This window comes from Saimiri boliviensis, chromosome 1 (genome assembly GCF_048565385.1).
Source record: "Saimiri boliviensis isolate mSaiBol1 chromosome 1, mSaiBol1.pri, whole genome shotgun sequence".
NCBI classification, from domain to species: domain Eukaryota; kingdom Metazoa; phylum Chordata; class Mammalia; order Primates; family Cebidae; genus Saimiri; species Saimiri boliviensis.
This window is the reverse complement of record NC_133449.1, coordinates 38,560,360-38,573,278: the sequence shown is the minus strand read 5'-3', so window position 1 is coordinate 38,573,278 and position 12,919 is coordinate 38,560,360. Positions and strand designations below refer to the sequence as shown.

Genomic DNA, 12,919 nt, shown 5'->3' with positions numbered 1-12,919 from the left:
TGAATCAGCACCCAGGATGACAATAAGTCCCTAAATGCAGAAGTGCTGAGATCCCATAGAAAACTTTCCACCGATGGGGAGATCTGATGGAGCACCCATGACACCCAGCCCCAGCAGTGGATCCCACTCCTCCCAGTCTATAGGGGCTTGTCACCAGCTCGTTTCTCAAGGGAACCACCTCTGCCCACTCCTCTTGGGACACGCGACTTTGGGAACAAGGAAGGAGGGATAAAAGAAGAGGCAGGGCAGAGAGCTGAGTTTGCTTCTACTCTGGGAGATTAAAATGAGAAACAGCTTCACCCCGCAGGAATCATGGCTACTGGGTACAGGCATTGTACTTGAAGCAGTTGTGTGAGACCAGGCTACTTGATACTTATCATTGTTAAAACCTCAAGATTTAGCCCAAAGGGAAATGAGTTACAATGCTGTCTTGTCTAAGGGCTACTCACTTCTTTTTAAAGAGCTTGCGGAAGGAGCTGCGAAAGCCCCCTTTCTGGTCTTGCCTGGGATTTTGATCGCTGAAAGATGTTTGTTCACTTTCTCTTTCTTCTTTGGGACAGAATCTGGTAGTATCTTCTAAATGCATCTCCTGGAAACAAAAAAAAGAGGTTTTTTTTTCACTCCTTTCCAACGTTATTATGGATCCTGACTATGGGCAACTTTGCAATGTTGTTACTTTCCTCTTCCACGCCAAAAGACTACCAGTGGGCACCCAATCCCAACTAAAGCAAACCCTAGGCTAATGAAGAAGCCAGTAGGTGAAGAGAGGATAATTTTCTGCTGAGTATAGTATCTCCTACGTATCAAGGCAAATAGTCTAGTGTAACACAACAATAATTAAGGGAAATAAATTTAGCTAATGTTTAAAAAGTGAATAAATTAAATTCTCATTTTGGCACCAACACTGGTGCTGGAAAACCAGCAGCAGTCCCCTCGTATCTCCAGGTGTTTCTCTTTCTACAAAATAAGGATGTTCCTTACTTGTAATGCTAGTTTTAAAGTCATGTTCCTAACTCTCCATTTCAGACATAAACGAAGGAAGGCATTTTTGAGAAGGCAGATCTGTTTAGAAGTAAATGTTAACTAATATTTCCAACCTGCAAATACACCTGTAATAGTTTTTTCAATTCTTAACCCATGCTATTTGGAGTATAAAGTAAAATAAGTTAAAAATAAGGCTGTATCTTTTGTGAACTCTCTAGCTTCTTTTTAAATGTGAGATGTGCTAAGCAGAAGTGCATGTATATTTATATGCATACAAGTCCTATATGCACTTATATACATGTTTCTATTCCATATGAACGAAGTGTTTACCTTGAGGTGACTGTAATTTAAAAGCAACCTAAAAATAGCTGCTGAATTTTGAAAAACCTTTAGAGAAGCCAAGAAGTCAAAGCAAAAACCACAACAATGATGCCCTGAAAGTTTCATGATTAGATGGGTGACTGCTTGCTGACAGAGAAACAAAGTGTGAGGATGGATTTTTTTTTTTCCAGGAAACATATGGGTCTGACTTTGAGAACTGGGGATCGCAGATACAGAAACTGAGATTCTACTAAGATTCCTAACTAGACCATGGAGATCGACATGCAGCGTTTCTTAAAGTATTGTCCTGTGACTACAGGATCAGCTCGGGCCTTTACTTAAAGTGTAACTTCCTGAGTCCCACCCCAGACTTTCTGAATCAGAATCTCTGCAGTTAGACCTAGTTAATCCTTATGCACACTTAGATTTGAAAACAAATGATTTTTGGGAGGGGTCCTCAACTCCCAGTACCAGCCTGTGACCTCTTAGGAACTGGGCCACACAGCAGGAGGTGAGTAGTGGGGTGGGCGAGCCAGCGAAGCTTCATCTGTACTTACAGCCGCTCCCCATTGCCTGCATTACTGCTTGAGCTCCACCTTCTGTCAGATGGGCAGAGGCATCAGATTTTCACAGGTGCACAAACCCTATTGTGAAATGCACATGCAAGGGATCTAGGCTGCACACTCCTTAGGAGAATCTAATGCCTGATGATCTGAGGTGGAGCTGAGGCAGTGATGCTAATGTTGGCGAGTGGCTGCAAATACAGATTAACATTAGCAGAGAGGTTTGACTGCACAGAGACCATAATGAATCAATTGCTTGCAGACTCATATCAAAACCCTATCAGCGAATGGCAAGTGACAATTAAGTTGCATCTGGTGGCAGGCTTTATAGTGGCAAGTGAGTTGATGTACTTCGGTGGTGCAGCTACATCTGGTGGCCTTAAAAGTAGTTTTGAGACCATTTCAAATCTCCCTATGTTCTGGACTAACGTCAAGGAAGAATATCCTAAGATTGCCACAAAGCACTGAAAAACCTGCTTCCATTTCCAACATCCTATCTTTGCGAAATGGGGTTTTCTGTAGTGACAGCAACCGAAATGAGATTCCAGAGTACACTGGACATAAGCGAGACACTTTGGGTGTCACTATCTCCCATCATCCCCAGATGGGACCATCAAGTTGCAGGAAAACCAAGTCAGGGTTCCCACTGATCCTACATTATTGTGCGTTGTCTAATTATTTCATTATATATTAGAAAGTAATAATAATAAAGTACACAATAAATGTAATGCACTCAAATCATCCCAAAACCACCTCCCCAACCCCAGCCTGTGGAAAAATTATCTTCTCCAAAGCTGGTCCCTGGTGCTGAAAAGGTTGGGGACAACTGACTTAAGGCATGCTTCTGCCCACCTACACTTAATGTTTATATGAATCACCTGGGAATGATCCCAAATTCTGATTCAGTAGGTCTGGGGTGCAAATCCTGCATTTATAACACGTTCCAGGCAATGCATTTACTACTGCCCCCAAGGACCACATTTTGAGAAACGGGCTTTTAGAGATCATTTAGTGACTAAATCTATTAATGATTTAAGGAAAATCTTTCTGTGAAATCATGATCTCAATAGAATTTCATACGTTAAGAAGCCTACTCAAAAACTGTATCTTATTTGGCCTGATCCTCACAGCAACCCTGTGAGGCAGACTGTCTTTATTTTGAGACAACTGGAGGCACAGAGAAGCCAACTGACTTGTCCAAAAGCACAGTTACTGGGCAGCAGAGCCAGGACTAAAACCTAGAGGTCCTGACAGAGACAGAACACTAAACACTAGGCTTTAAGTGGCTCTTCTGGGCAGGGTGAAAGATATACAGAGCACTTAAAGGGATGAAACACTAGGAGTTTTGCAACTCTCAAAAGCAGAGTTGACACCTTTAAGGACAGAGCTTTTGGGGGTTTATCTTTTGCAACTAAAACCCCATTGTGCCGCCACCGCCAACACAAACAGGCAGATATACAGACATGCACACATGCACACACATGTCCATGCATACATGTATACCCACATGGCCTCTGCCCACCTGCACTCTGCATGCCACCTCTCTCTAGGATTCCAAACAACTAGGGCCTTTTAAGTTTTGGAAAGAAAAATTGTGTCCAAAACCAGAAATAAGTAATGGGAACTTGGTGTGCTTGAAAATTTTAATGATACTGCTAGAGAAAACGCCTTTCTTAACTGACTTCCATTTGACGTTTCCTTGGCACCTCATCCTGAACTGACTTGACTCATGTCTTACTCTGTTAGGAGATGAAACCTGCTGTCCAGTATGTGCGATTAACCGTTCCTAATACATTGTTCGTTGTTATTTGGTATGTCTGGTAAACAGCCACAAATATATGACTCATTGTTTGCTTCTTGGATATATATTCATTATTTCTGATTAATCATTTTTACCTTGCAATTGCTGAACCCCAAATTTTTCACACATCAACTAGAAAAGGACATTTTTATTACATATGAAATAAAAGCGCTTTACAGTACAAACTATACTAATTAGAAGGTTTTATATGTAAACCTCTGCTCATCCCAAGTCACACCCAATTGGCACTACAATTTCCATCCTACTTCCTTTTCTATAAACTTCTAAGCTTGACACATGTCTAAGATTGATTTCTCCAAGAAATTCTGCCTAAGCAAATTTTACAAAGCTTGGAGTTGAAAATCAGAGCTAGGGAAAATCTAACAACTCCAGGAAACCTCAGCAACGTTAGCTGAGCACACTATGAGGTATTTTTGTCCTCTGCAGGGACCAGACACAGACTCTGACTGCTGTAGTGCAGGTGGGCAGCAACCTCCTTGGCTCTTCCTGTTCTGCTGGCCTAATTTCCACCACTCTGACCTGGCACGGTATGCCAGAGAAAAGGCATCGCCCTGCTTCTTTTATGCTTCCCTGCCTCACTGTTCCCCTAGCCAACTTCTAGGCAGCTTTTACAATCTAATTCAGACATTCAACTTATCTAGGAGGCCTTCTCTGACCACCATGACCCCAAAGGTTTTAAATATCCCTCCCATGTGTTCCCACAGTTTATGACATAATTTTGTGTTTCTGTGTCTCCTTCCTGTACTAAGCCAGTGGTCCTGAAGGATAGAGACTTGTTTGTTTCAGCAATTAGCACAGAGCCTGGTACACGACAACCATTCAGTGTTTGCTGAAAAACTAATGAATGAAAAAAGTCAGTGATCATGAATCTGTTCCCATTAGAAAATGAGAATAGTTGGAACGGAAGGGTGGTCGCACAGGTCAGAGCTATCATGTTACCTACTCTCTGCTTAAATAGATCAGAGCAATTATTTGCTCAGAAACTATCAGCACTTCATGGGTAAGTATTTAAAGACCTCTTTAAATGACTTCCAGGCTTGCAGACATCACAGCGAAACATCAAAATATCAAACACCTGCAGGCAGCCTGCAGGCAGTAGGGGTGGCCATCGGAATACCTCAACATTCACTGAGGCCAAAGGTGTTTCTATTTTGGGATGTCCCTGTCCCAGTGGACTTTGCAAATTAATATGACACTCTTTTCCAGTCAAAAGGAAAAGCAAGCAGAAATACAGTTGGCTTTGCAGCGCACTGCTCAGCGACTCGACTCTGAGCTAGGGCAACTTGCCTCCCCTCTAGCTACAAGCAACACACTGGCCCGGGATCTGCGTGCAGTGCTCTGAAAAAAAGCGCAACTCTTCACCTAAGCAGGAAGAGTCCCCGTAACGCCCTAAGTGTGTGTGTGATAAATCAAAGACAAAGAATCGCGGGATTCTCTGCTATCTCTGCCGTCCCTCGTATACCATACGAGGCATGCTCTTTGGGTCCTGGTACTGGAGAACACGCGCGGCCACTTCCCTTCCAGGGCCACCGAGGCAGCCTACAGCTCGCGGGGTGCAGGGCTCCCCAGGCTCCCCCTCCGCCTCCGCCCCCCGAGCGCGCTCCCGAGCCCCTAGCCTGGCCCGGCCCCCCATCCCTGCACACTAGGAGAACTCGGGCTGCTTCCTGCAGATCTAGGCCTGGGGCCGCCGACGCTGTGGGTTTCGGTTCGGTGTTACTTTACCCTCCTTACTTCCAAATAGGTCTGTTTTTCGCTTTGGGACCTCTGTTGGGGGAAGAAAGTCCGGGGCGCGCCGCGGGCGGCGACAGCTGCGGCGGCCGGGCCGTGAGGCTGTGCGGCGCGCTCGGCCTTGATGGGCGCGCGGCCGCCGCTGCTGCTGCGCGTGCTGTAGAGGCGCGGGGCCACGCCGTCGGCGGGCGGCGCGCGCGGGAACTCCTTGAGCGAGCGGCTCAGCGGCTTGGCCTTGCCGTGCGCCTGCGCCTGCGCCTGCGCCGCCGCCTCCAGCTTGTAGGCGCCGCTGCTGCCCGCCGGCGACGTGGCGCTCTTGGGTAGCGGCTGCAGCGGGTGCTCCGGCCGCTCGGCCTCCATGGCGAAACTGACGGGCCGCAGGAAGCAGATGTCCAGGCTGGACTCAGAGGAGGCGGGCGAGCAGTTCTCGAAGAGGGCCGGGGCCTGGAACGGCTCCTCGTCGTAGGGCGCAGGCAGCGCGAAGATCTCGCCGCCGTACTCGAACTCCTCGTAGGCGGCGGGCACGAAGCTGCGGGCATCGGGCAGGAGCTCGGCCGGGGCGCGCAGGGAGCGCTCCACGTTGCCCAGCGGCTCGGCCGGAGAGGGGTCGAAGTCCATCTCCGGGATGGCCTGCAGCGGCCCGGCCAAAGCCTTCACGTCCTGCTCGGCCGCGCAGAACTGCGTGGGCGCCAGGAGGCTCTCGGGCCGCTCGTGCTTCCTGCCCTCCAGCTCCCAGTCACTGGGCTTCCCGGGCTGCATGCTCTCCATCAGGCTTTGCTGCTGTTGGCTTTTCTTCACTGGGGGCATCAGATGTCTTTAGGAGGGAAACAGAGTACAAAAGAGGTGTGCTTACAGCCAGTGAGTTCCGGCTTCTCGCCTGCCCGCGCCCCTCCTGGCCGCCACCTCCCGAGCTTCACAAACTTCCACTCAGGCGCTTCCACGAACCCCAGCCCCCAGGCGCAGAGTGGAAATGGTAGTCTGTCAAGCGGAGGCCCGAAGGCATTGTCTGAGCTTCCGGGAGATGGCCGGCGGGTCAGGGATGGCCATCATCCCACGTGGAATCCCAGGCCCTTCCTCACCACCTGCGGTGCTCCAAGGCACCTTCAAGCGCTCTCTCCCTTGCTTGCCCTAGCAAAGTCATACGAGATAATGGAGACTCAACTCTTGTTCGACTGGTGGATCTTCACACTCAAAAAACAAATTACGTTCCTAAAGTAAACGTAGGGTGATCTTGATAACTATTGAATCTGGATGATGGCATGTGGGGTTCACTGTATTCTATGTAGATTTGAAATTTTCGTAATAAAATTTTAAAAGTATTCCTTGTCGCTATAACACATGCTGTATAATTCAGCTCAAACTTCCTCCCACAAAGAATTACCAATATGTAAAACTGTCACTCTGGATATGCCCAATTTCATGAAGGGATTTTGGTTTTTGGCGTCATGGGTAATGGATAATTTACACAGTTTACAAACTAGGACAGGGTACCATCAAATGAGATGTCCAGTTGTGCTGGACTTGACAGATGTAAATTGACACTGACCAGAAGTAGTTACTCTGCTAGTTTATATATTCATATTTTAATTCTACCATAAAAGTGCACAAAGAGTTTGGGAGGCTGAGGCAGACGGATCACCATAGGTCAGGAGCTTGAGACCAGTTTGGCCAACATGGTAAAATTCTGTCTCTACTAAAACTACAAAAATGAGGCGGGCATGGTGGCATGCACCTGTAATCCCAGCTAGTCGGGAGGCTGAGGCAGGAGAATCCATTGAATCTGGGAGGTGGAAGTTGCAATAAGCTGAGATCATGCCATTGTACTTCCATCTCAAAAAACAAAAAAACAAACAAACAAAACCAGAATGCTAAAACCAATATTTCACTCTGGTGGTCTTGCAAATTAGGTCTCACATTAACATGTGAAAGAAATAGTGAAAATATTGACCTCATCTGAATTCTCTTTTAACTTGGAAGAAAAATTGGGGGTTTTATTTTCCACACAAAGTGCAGTGACAGCCTTACTATTCAATTGGTCTAATCTCTAGAGGTTTCATATTTTGGCTCTACTTGTTGCATTTCAAAGAAGATGAAGTTTTGTAACTGCCTCAAGAGTTGAAGTGATCCATGAAGTAAATATCTACTTTCTGCCTCTCTTCCCACTTTCCACACCTGTCCCTCAACATTAGTGCATTCCTCTGAGACCTAAGCATCTGATTGGCTGCTTGGCTGGCACAAAGAGGCCTGATGGGGAAAGGGACAGAGGAATCTAGGCTGCCCGGCTGACCCACACAAACTGGCTGGGTCCCAAAGGCATTGGCATTGACCTGCCCACAGCAACAGGTGCTTACGTGACGGCAGGGCCAGAACTGGGAGCAGAAGGGTAGGGTTGCAGCATCTCCTCTGAATGGATCCCAGTGTCACGGACAGCCTCAGGACCTGCAGTGGGGGAAGCATCTTGCCCAGTATTGGCACACTGGGAAGCCAGCCCTTTGTACAGCTTCGCCATGGATGACCTAACAGAATGGAAATAACAGTTCTCAGGTTGTACAGTGGCAAAGTGGCTCTCTGAACACATAGATTATGCCAAAAAAGAGAGATGTCTCGGATGAAGTTTGCTGTGAAGGTCTCTATCTCCAGGGCCTTTGCAAACTAAGTTGCTTACTTAATAGGGTGCAAGCTAGCAGAAGTAGGGATGCTGATTCACAGGCTGGAAAGAGCTTGGGGGAAGGGCTGGGGTTGTGGAGAGACACATTCCATCACAGTAGCCCTGGCTTGGGAGATAGCATCTTTTTCTGGTCTGAAGCTTCCACAGAAATGATTCTGTTTTCCTCCACAGGAGTTGGGATGAAATTGAAGGAAATCCAGGTCATTAGGAAGCTGTGCTGTGGGTTGCTTCTGTTCCCTCCAAAGCTCAGATTCTCCCTAATCAACCTTCCTATTGCTCCCTAATATAAAACCTAACCAAAATTCCCCTCCCTTATTTGCTTTATTTTTATCCATATCACATATCACCATCTTATTTACTTGCTGACTGTCCAACTCTAAAAAGGAAGCTCCATGTGGCAAAGATTTGGTTGGGGCCATTTTCTTCCTTTCAGTATATTCAGTGCATGGAACAGGGCGTGGAACAGTGCCTGACATAATATAGGTGCTCAATAAATATTTGTTGAATTAATAAAGGGAGCCATGTTGCAGACTTTTAGCTGAAATTTTGACCAGGTAAGTTTAGAGCAGTGAACTATTTTCAAGGTGGTTAGCAACATGGGACAAGAGGGGGTCTATGTAAGCAGTAGAGTGAAATGTTTTTTTTGTTAAAGTAATTTCCCCTGGGTGGTCAGTGTCTTCCTCCTATAGTCAGCCTGACCAGCTCTTTCTCTCCCCTTTTCTCTTCTCTTCTACCACCCATCACTGCATTTCAACTACTTAACACACAACGTGGTTACTTGTGAAAGACACCCACAGTAACTGGTGTATATCTCTACTCTCAGAAGTCTTTAACCCTTTACACCATCAGAACCTTACTTCTTGAGCTTTTTCCGTTTCTGAATAAGCAAATCTTCATTGCATTGAAACAGCAGGGTGTAGTGTGAGATAAATACTCGGAGGCGCTGGACACACACCAGGAGTAGATAATAGTCAGGGTGCTCCTGCTCTGTGAACTTCAGGACATTCTGGATGGAGGGAAAAAGGAAGCAGCATTGCATAATTAGCATGAAAATTTGTTTTGTCTCTTCTGCACCTCACCTTGATCTGTTGTGAGAATTTGATAGCCGTTTAATCAAAACAACTTACAATACACATGACCCATCTAATTATATGCTGAAAGGTCAAACTGGCTGCTCTCTATCACACCAAGGGAAAAATAAGTCACTATCGTTCCTGTTTGAGTTGAACATGAACATTATTTCATTTGAAAAGTTAGAAGCATCTCCTAATTAGACCTCTGAAGTAGTAGAGGCATTCTAACAATTACTGTCTATAAGCAGTGCCTTAACTCAAAAGAGCCAGACCAATGTTAAGAGCATCAGGCATCAAGGCAGGTGAGGGAACAGGATGTTTATGATCAACCTGGTGGCCCCTCCTGTTATATTCCCTGCTGTGCTGTAGCAGAACATGAGTGCGATTTGGATTTGGGAAAGCTAAAATGTATCGAGTACTTCCTATTGCCAGGTAGTAAGTCCTTTACGTATATTATCTCATTTAATTTTTACTGCAACCTACTTACATCGGTACTATTATTACTCCATTGAACAAATAAGGAAATCGAGGTATGAAGAAGTTAAATGCTCTTCATCAGGTCACACCTGTAGTAAATAATGGAAGCAAGATTTGAACTCAACTCAGAGAGTAGAACCAGGGCTTGTTCGCCATATTCTGCGATTTGCAAAACCTGAGTTTCAGTCCTAGGTTTTTTTTTTTTACCTACTAGGTGTGTTAACTTGGGTAAATTCTTAATTTATTTGGCCCTGCATTTTCTCTTGTAAAATATAACGACAATAGTACCTACTTCATGGGATTGTTGTAAGAATTAAATAAGATCATTATTGTGAGAAAATGTTTTTAAGAGCTAAAGCTATACACAAGTGAAAGTCTTTTCAGGCCACGGGTGCTGGCTCACACCTGCAATCCAAGCACTCTGGGAGGCCAAGGCGGGAGGATCACTTGAGCCCAAGAGCTCAAGACCAGCCTGGGCAACACAGGTAAACTCTGTCTCTACAAAAAATACAAAAATAAGCTAGGCATGGTGGTATGCACCTAAGTCTCAGCTACGCAGGAGGCTGAGGTGGGAGCATTGCTTGAGCTGGGGAGGTTGACGCAGCAGTGAGCTATAATCATACCACTGCACTCCAGCCTGGGCAACAGAGCCAGACCCTATCTCAAAAAATATATATATATATCTTTTCAATATTGGTGCTTTGATACTGAACTACTGGACTACTTCTACCTGAGATTAATCCCAAGCATTTTAAGATGCTTTCATTGAATTAAGAAGATCAGTCAGCAGTTAAACCAGAACAGGTGGGTAGTGGAAAGAAAAGAGTCTGGTGAGAAGTTAGTGAGCCTGTCTTTCAAGTCTGCTTCCTCCAGGATATCACAAGCCCTACAGGAAAATGGTGTGAAGACATCAGCTCATCATCTTCATGCCTCTTTGATGACATAAAGCTTGAGCATGGTATAGCAGAACCCTGGACCCATGCCAAAAGAAAGTAGGATAGCAATAAAGTGGGCAGGTTAGAGATATTTAGATGTCGGGGGTGGCGTTTAGATGGCTGTAAAACCAAAGTGGAAAGAACTGGATGAGGTGCTTAGAATCTAGCAGGGGTGGTTACAGAAAGATCCTGCATCAGCTGAGGTGGAAATTGCTGGTAAGTAAAAATAGAACTTCAGAGGTAAGCATCATGAGCTGAAAATTTTTAGAAATAAAGATTTTCAGCTGGTCACAGTGGCTCACACCTGTAATCTCAGCACGTTTGGAGGCCAAGGTGGGTGGATCACTTGAGGTCAGGAGTTCAAGACCAACCTGACCAACATTGTGAAACCCCATCTCTACTAAAAATACAAAAATTAACTGGACGTGGTGGTGGACGCCTGTAGTCCCAGCTACTTGGGAGTCTGAGGCAGGAGAATCGCTTGAACCCGGGAAGCAGAGGTTGCAGGGAGCCAAGATCTTGCCACTATACTCCAGCCTGGGTGACAGATCGAGACTCCATCTCAAAAAAAAAAAAAAAAAAAAAAAAAAAAATTTAGCTCATACCACAGGGCATTATGGGCTATGGGGTAATCATAGCAATCTAGGTAAACACTTTTTAGAAATACTAACGATTCTTGAGGCGTTACAGTCTTTCTCAGTTGGGAGCCAAAGACAATCATTATTTAGCATGAAAATCAGTTCAGTGGCTTTCCCACCCACGCCTACCTGCAGATGTATCAGGTATTCAGGGATGCGCTGGACTATGTGGAAAAACAACGTGTAGATGTCAGATTTAATCTCTTCATCACCCTGAGTGAAAGAAAGGTCAGGTCACTCTTCAGTGTTCCTCTAGCTGTGGCAGCAGAACCTCTGAGTTGGTCCCGCCAGAGTAGGAAGGGTTTCCTCCCACAGCATTTTCTTCCTGGAGATTGTCATAGAGCACTGATCTCTCATGGGAGAGGCCACACGTTCAGGGACACGCCTTAGGGGATAACTCTTCTCCCGAAGGGAGCATTTCATATACTTCTTCTGAATCCACCCAAATCTCCAAACTACCCTCTCCTTCCTCTCATCTTAGCGCAGTTCCAGACAGAAGTGAGTACTCAATAAACCATATCTGAGTTGAATGAATTCATTAAGGCTCTCCACCAAGTCATCATGACAATGGTGTAGTAATAGGCTTGAAGGGAGACTTGGAGCCTCAGGAGAGTGGAAAAGGGAGTGTGTGTGATTCGAAACTGGTGAGCTGGCCTGGCCGCAGAAAACACGCTGCACTTTCTGCACGTCCCTTCCTTCTCCTTCTCTTCTTTCCCAGATACTAGCTGAAAGCTAATATGTGGTAGGCATTATACTGGGTTGGGAGTAGTGGGAGGTTGAAGTGGACACTTAATAAGACAGAGAGCCTCTCATCTCTTGTGAAATTTGATTAATTCTTAGTGTTGGGGCTTCTGACACTGTTTTATCCTATTGATCTGAAATAACTAAGTTGTTACACATGTTTATGGGCTTACTGAGCACCTAATGTATCACTGCAGTAGCAATACTTCGAGCAACATGACTAAGCCACCTTACGATCTTATAAACTGACAAAGGACGAGAAGTTTAATATTCAGAGTCACATCTTCTGAGACTGAAAAAACCCCACCACATACAGCATGTAAACTGCAGCCTGGAGATCTCTAGATAGAACGCCCGTTTCGTTTGCCTGTGATTCCAGTGGAATGGAAGAGAGGGTCAGGAAGGCAGGGAGAGGACCGACACAATGCCACTGATCCGTGATGAGTTCCCCTAATGCCAGGTAGCAGTGTCAGTGGCTCTGTTCAGGCCATTCCCCAGCCTAGAAAGCACGGTGCATGTGCCGTATTGACTGCGTGGATGAACAACATCATATGGATGCCATGTGCAGACGAAGGATAGCAGATACATGGTGTTAACTCACCTCTTTCAGGACTACAACGTGAACCAATGAGATGCACTCAGGCAGGTCCCTCAGGTAGGCAACATAATAATCCAAGAAATTATTCTTTAAAACAAACACATAAAAAGAAAGAAACAAGAAAGTTACTCCAGCTCTCTCCTGATTTAAATATTTAAAAATAATAAAAAGAAATAAACAAAAAAACACAAAAATACATGGTAAGAACCTGAAAACAGGATCAATAATATTTTTATAGAGTTATATATGTAAAACAAAAAAGTATGTTGCAGAGATTATCTTATTCATTTAATTGTTCTTTATATATTTTGGGGCTTTAAAAAAAACTTTTTGGTTTTACGGTAAACATCCCTACTGCTTAGGAACCAAAA

The 12,919-nt window shown here is 45.3% G+C and overlaps 1 protein-coding gene across 3 annotated transcripts in view; it reads right to left on the bottom strand.

Moving 5' to 3' along the window:
* ARHGEF33 (Rho guanine nucleotide exchange factor 33) overlaps positions 1 to 12,919 on the bottom strand; it is a 141,903-nt gene that overhangs the window by 53,098 nt on the left and 75,886 nt on the right. For all 3 annotated transcript variants that reach the window (XM_074396251.1, XM_039462414.2, XM_074396260.1), the window contains exons 13-18: positions 12,552 to 12,635; positions 11,339 to 11,422; positions 8,944 to 9,092; positions 7,770 to 7,934; positions 5,413 to 6,232; positions 450 to 589 (exon numbers count right to left, since the gene is read on the bottom strand). In XM_074396251.1, the coding sequence (XP_074252352.1) occupies positions 450 to 589; positions 5,413 to 6,232; positions 7,770 to 7,934; positions 8,944 to 9,092; positions 11,339 to 11,422; positions 12,552 to 12,635 (1,442 nt within the window). The remainder of the gene's footprint in view (positions 1 to 449; positions 590 to 5,412; positions 6,233 to 7,769; positions 7,935 to 8,943; positions 9,093 to 11,338; positions 11,423 to 12,551; positions 12,636 to 12,919) is intronic.